This window comes from Capsella rubella, unplaced genomic scaffold (assembly GCF_000375325.1).
Source record: "Capsella rubella cultivar Monte Gargano unplaced genomic scaffold, Caprub1_0 scaffold_7, whole genome shotgun sequence".
NCBI classification, from domain to species: domain Eukaryota; kingdom Viridiplantae; phylum Streptophyta; class Magnoliopsida; order Brassicales; family Brassicaceae; genus Capsella; species Capsella rubella.
In genome coordinates, this window is record NW_006238917.1 from 12,174,399 (window position 1) to 12,179,691 (window position 5,293).

Consider the following 5,293-nt stretch of genomic DNA (forward strand, 5'->3'; position numbering starts at 1 on the left):
CGACTCCATTATATCAAAAACAAATCGTGCTTTTTTTTTACTATGGTCATTTTATTTCATTATTTCTTTTTATTTTAGATATACTCATAATAAATTATTTTCTCTAACAATGATATATTATAATTAATTTTCTTCAATTTTAAGATAATTACTAAGCTTTAATTATTTTTGTTCATTACCAACCGAGTGATTAATAAATGATTTAAATTAATATCAAACGAGTAAATTAATTAAATAAGTTAAACTTGAAAATGTGGTCTGAGGCCCAGATTGTGGATTTAAGTACCACAATGCCGATCCCACTTGCTTCTTCCGGACCTCGAAGGCGTTCGGAATTGTTACCCGCGATGGATCATCGGTATAGGTGTTATGTGGATGGATCATGGAAGGCGTCGGATACGTTTGCAGGCCTAGGATGGTTCTGTCAGCAGCCTCAGGATTCTTTGACCTGGATGGGGGCCTCGAACCTGCGCCGAAGTCTATCTCTCCTACATGCTGAAGTCGAAGCTCTAATCTGGGCAATGCGTTGCATGATTGGTCACAACTTCCGTGATGTGATGTTTCTTACCGACTGTTCAGACCTGGTAAAGATGGTGTCTTCCCCTTCAGAATGGCCAGCTTTTTCTGTTTACCTGGACGATATCGAGATGGATAGGGAAGAATTCTCAACTTTTTCTTTATCTCTTATTTCACGAAATCTAAATGTAAAAGCGGACTCTCTGCCACGACAAGCTCGTTCCTCTCCGCATCTCATTAAGTATGTAAACAACTGTCCTCCTAATTGGCTCACTTGAGCTAATTCTATTTTATTGTTGGAAAAAAAAAAAAGTTAAACTTGAAAATGGGTTGCATGATAGAGCCGTTATTACTTACACAACGGTTAGAAAGAAAGCTGCCTTGCCTATAAATAAATACAGAAACTTCAAAATCATCTTCATCCTCCCGTTTCTACAAGGCTTGCTTCAAAAATCATAATTTTTCTCTCAAAGACAAGCAGAAGCAGAAACAGAGTCTTGCCGTCAAATCTCAACGTTTTTATAAAAGTAGTGTATATTTATGATTTTGAAATCTATATATGTAGATTTTTATATATATATATAATTTACATACGCTGTTTTATTTATATTTGTACTATTTACGTTTATAAATCTCAAATATACAAATAATATTTTTGTTTATACACTAGTTTACAAAATTACTCAGCTTTGGACCCTCTCTCTTTTCCTTGACTACGGCTCACGCACCGCGTTACATTACAAATAAAGTCAAACCTTGATGTATATGTGTAATGTCACATTGTCTTTGGAGACTGGTACAGACATGACTCTCTCACAATAGATTGATTGATCTTTTCTAAAGTTCAAACACTAAGCTTGGGAGAGAAATCTGAACTTACAAAAGGGGTTGAAAACTCGTCGAGACAAGCCATCCTAATACGCTCTGGCGTCGCTGGACTCTCCAGAGGGAACGAGTCTGTGAGACCCACCTCGGTTCTAGCCGCTTTAATCGCTTCCTTTATTGCAAAGAAAACTGATGATGCAAGAAAGAACGGTGGCTCACCCACTGCTTTAGATGGAGTATATTCTTAGGTTCAGTTTCACATGTGTCGCTACCAATTTAAATTATAGTTGCTTTACCTTGAGAAGAGAAACATTGAGGTGGAATGGCATGTCATTAATAGAAGGTATATTGTAGTTTCCGGGTCCGCAAGTGAGTAAACTTCCCGGTTTAATCCATTTATGAGCTGCATCTCCCCATTTGAGTTCTTCTAAAGCTACCCAGCCCAAGTGGTGACAAGCAAGTGGCCTAGCTTTTTTTTTTTATGGGACCTTCTCTTAACCTTAGAATCTGAAATCATTTGAAAATTATACTAAGTAAGTATCGCACTTCATACACTCGTGATGTTATTTTCTACCAATATTGTTGTTTAATGTCATTTTAGCTTAAAATTCTTAGTTAGAGTCTGTTTTACACAACAGAAAAATTTGTGAGAGCCTAAAACATTGATATTCAAATTGCTTTGTTTGTAAAACACACGCTATCCACCTTGACAACCGCATTATGCTTAATGAGATGTCTATATCAAACTTAGACATTTAAAAAATGTAATAGCTATTGATCTATTTTGTTGATGAAGTAGGATTGTTGATATTTTTGAATTTGTCGTATTGTGCTTCTTGGCTCATTTAGTAAACGAGGCTGATGGAGCGTTATTGTCCATTAAACACTCTTGCATGGGATTTAGTGTGATGCTCAATGGATGATACTTGGCAGAACTTTCGCATCCGTGAAGAACTCAAACGAGTCAGTCTAATAAGAGAGTAACGGTGTTAAATTTGAAAACTAAATTAACAAATTACAGTTGACTCAGTAAATATATTATATATTCACAAATTAGTTCAATAAATTAATTACGAAGGTAAACAAAAAAAACCATGAATAAGGGGTTTGCGTTTCCGCAGAGGTTTTGTAAATAACATCTTTAGAATATCAATATAGCTATCAAGAACACAAGATTGTTAAAATTATAACTCACTTTTATTAGCTTAAGAAACTAACTTGAAACTTAAGCTCTCAGTCTCTTACTCAAAGCTCACAAGGTTAACCACAACATTGGTAACTCTTATATAGAGAAGAGACAAAACAAACTTCCTAATCTAAATCGGAAATAATACAAGTCTAGATAACTCCTAAAACTTCTTTTCCTAATTCCATAACTTGGTAGATTAGGATAACTTCCTCTTTAAGTTATCTCTTCTTCAAGCTTATTCCAACAACATCAACGAAACAATCAATAGAAAGAGCTAAAAGCTCTGCAACTGGGTCAGTAATTTAGTCACGAGATAAATAACTTGAGAATAGACAGCTTTTCTGTGTTTTGTGTTTATAGATGTGAGTCCAAAACCCTCACAAGAATATAATATCAAATGTTGCAATAATCAATATGTATTAAGAATCATATGCACCGAAGAAGAATTATTCATTCTCGTTTGAAACATGGCAAGAACCATCGGGATCTAGAGCAGGGAAAGGAAGAGCAAACAGAACGGTGCGGTAGGTGAACCTGTTTTGAATCGAGGTTGAATATGAAGATTTCGGTTTTGTCATATTGATCTTCGAAAAGGATAGTATCCATGGAGAAGTAGATAGAATTCTTCTGGATTCCCTCCATGTCCTTGGCGAGCAGTGTGATACCCAAATCCAAAAGAATGGCCTCGTCTCCCAAAGAATAAATTTCCTCCCACTGGTTGTTCCCAACCATCTTGTAGATTTTAAACTCCCATATTTTGGACACATTCGGACGACGACACTTAACGATTAAGACATCTCCGGCTAGCGTGACAACTACTTTATTCTTTGAGTGAACCACGTTGTCCTTCCATGAAGTTCCAGGCATCCTCATACCAAAAGGTCTCGGTGGTTGTAAGAAGTCACTTACGCTGGTTTTGAAAACTCTGAACGGAGTATCTCCAGAAAAATCGAAGACCTTGAGTTTACCAAAGTTGAGACAGTAGAGCTTATGATCCTTGAAAACCATGCTAAAACACTCCTCGATACCTGACAAGGATGGGATTTGTTTCCACGAATTGTCTCCTCTCTTGAAAGAAATGGCATGATCTTCTTCAGACATTCCAATAACTAGGTGATCTTTGGTTTTTTCATCGATCCAAAGTATTGAACATATGAGTCCACACCCTGATACGAAGGTCGGTAGATTGATTCTCTCCCGTGTTAAAAGATCAAGAATGTATAGATTCAATCTACAGTCTTCATCTATGTGTTTGTATTTTGGTTGCATCAGAAACCAGCTTTTATAAGTCGCCACACAAACGTTCTTGGTGAAATCGTTGCCGAGATTTGGTGTTTTGTACATCTTGTCTTTTTCTTCAGGGTTGAACAAGAGACAGTAATCGTAGCCGTTGCCCTTTGGGAATCGAATCATCCAAGGGATTTGGTTATTTGGCTGAGACTTTCTCGAAACTGATCTCCATGACGAACACACGCACTTAGCTCGTTGGAAATCTGCAAAACCAAGGCGGTCGAATACCAATTGTATTAGATCTGAAGGAAGCTTGGACCAGCAATGGCAATGGGGATGGAGACGGAGGTTTCTTCTCTGGGCCAACGGCAGAAGGAGATCCTCGTCGGTGAAGGATATGCCAAGGTTTGGAGCCGGTGTAGCAGATCCATGGGATTCAAGGGGTAGCGGAGATGCCATATCACGGGATCGTAGAGCCATCTACAGGTTTTTAAGAGACAATTATCTTACAAAAAAATGAAAAATACGTGAGAGAGGATAGAATCACAAGTGTCAGAGATATGATTAGATACTTGTGAATATGTGATTTCTCTATATTAGGAATATGTAGTTAATACGAAACCTAGAGGCTACAGACCTCCTCTTGTATATATTCACTCTCCCTATCATTCAATATGACATATGAAAACTATATGAAATACATGTTCTACAACAAGTAACACGTGATAAAATGTGATATCAAGGAATAGGGTTTCTCAAGTTATAAAAATAAAAATAAGAAACTAAAAGCTAGAAAAGAAACTAATATTAAACATGTCATTTTGTTAATGGTTTATTATTTTCTTTAAAAAACTAAAATATGATTGATTATTAGAAGAGATTGGTTAGATAGGTTGTTAACCAATCTATTAGCAGTTGAAATATGATAAGAAAAGACTCATTACGTGGTCAAGATAGTGCCGCTAACGAAACCATTGTAATTACAAGTAGTAAGTTTACAACCCGAGCTACTCTACTGCGAAGAGATGTTCCCGAGCATGAAATTGCTGTTTCTACATCGCATACTCGAACAAGAGACTGCTAAAGAAGCAGGCTCACAATACATACTGTGATCACATCAATGCAAAAGAAGATCAGCAAATTAGCCAAAATACGATTAGCAAAACTCAAATTGCGTAATACCTGTGGCTTCCGAGTACACAACTGCATTGTACACAGTGGCCTGCGGTGAGAGCATAGCTTCCGTTTGGAATGATCAATCCGTAGTCCGTAGCGTATTTGGGAAAATTTGAACTACAAGCTGAGAAGTTTGATAGGAAAAAAAACATAAAACACTCAATATTATGTTATAGTCAGCACGTAATTGTCAAATTCCTATCTAAAGATTGATACTTTAAAACTCTTATGCCTCTGAAAATGATTACAAAGAAGAAAGAGAGGGAGAGAGAGAGAGAGAGAGAGAGAGAGAGAGAGAGAGAGAGAGAGAGAGAGAGAGAGAGAGAGAGAGAGAGAGAGAGAGAGAGAGAGAGAGAG

General features: G+C 37.0%; 2 protein-coding genes across 3 annotated transcripts in view; one reads left to right on the top strand and one right to left on the bottom strand.

The window, feature by feature from the left end:
• The first annotated feature begins 290 nt into the window (after positions 1–290).
• Positions 291–794, top strand: LOC111829413. The gene has a single exon (XM_023778505.1). The coding sequence runs from the start codon at positions 291–293 to the stop codon at positions 792–794; it is 504 nt and encodes a 167-aa protein (XP_023634273.1).
• Positions 795–2,546: 1,752 nt separating this feature from the next.
• LOC17878308 (putative F-box protein At5g66830) overlaps positions 2,547–5,293 on the bottom strand; it is a 3,072-nt gene continuing 325 nt past the window's right edge. Inside the window, exons 2-4 of one of the 2 annotated variants that reach the window (XM_023779246.1) lie at positions 4,943–5,060; positions 4,705–4,866; positions 2,548–4,240 (exon numbers count right to left, since the gene is read on the bottom strand). In XM_023779246.1, coding sequence (XP_023635014.1) covers positions 2,981–4,240 — 1,260 coding nt within the window. In that variant the 5' untranslated portion in view covers positions 4,705–4,866; positions 4,943–5,060 and the 3' untranslated portion in view covers positions 2,548–2,980. Of the gene's footprint in view, positions 4,241–4,704; positions 4,867–4,942; positions 5,061–5,293 lie in introns of both variants that reach the window. The other variant, XM_006285200.2, reaches the window with a different exon arrangement.

Bases quoted from the DNA above. Each gene is read 5' to 3' on its own strand.
- LOC111829413 (XM_023778505.1), top strand. From the start codon at position 291: ATGCCGATCCCACTTGCTTCTTCCGGACCTCGAAGGCGTTCGGAATTG.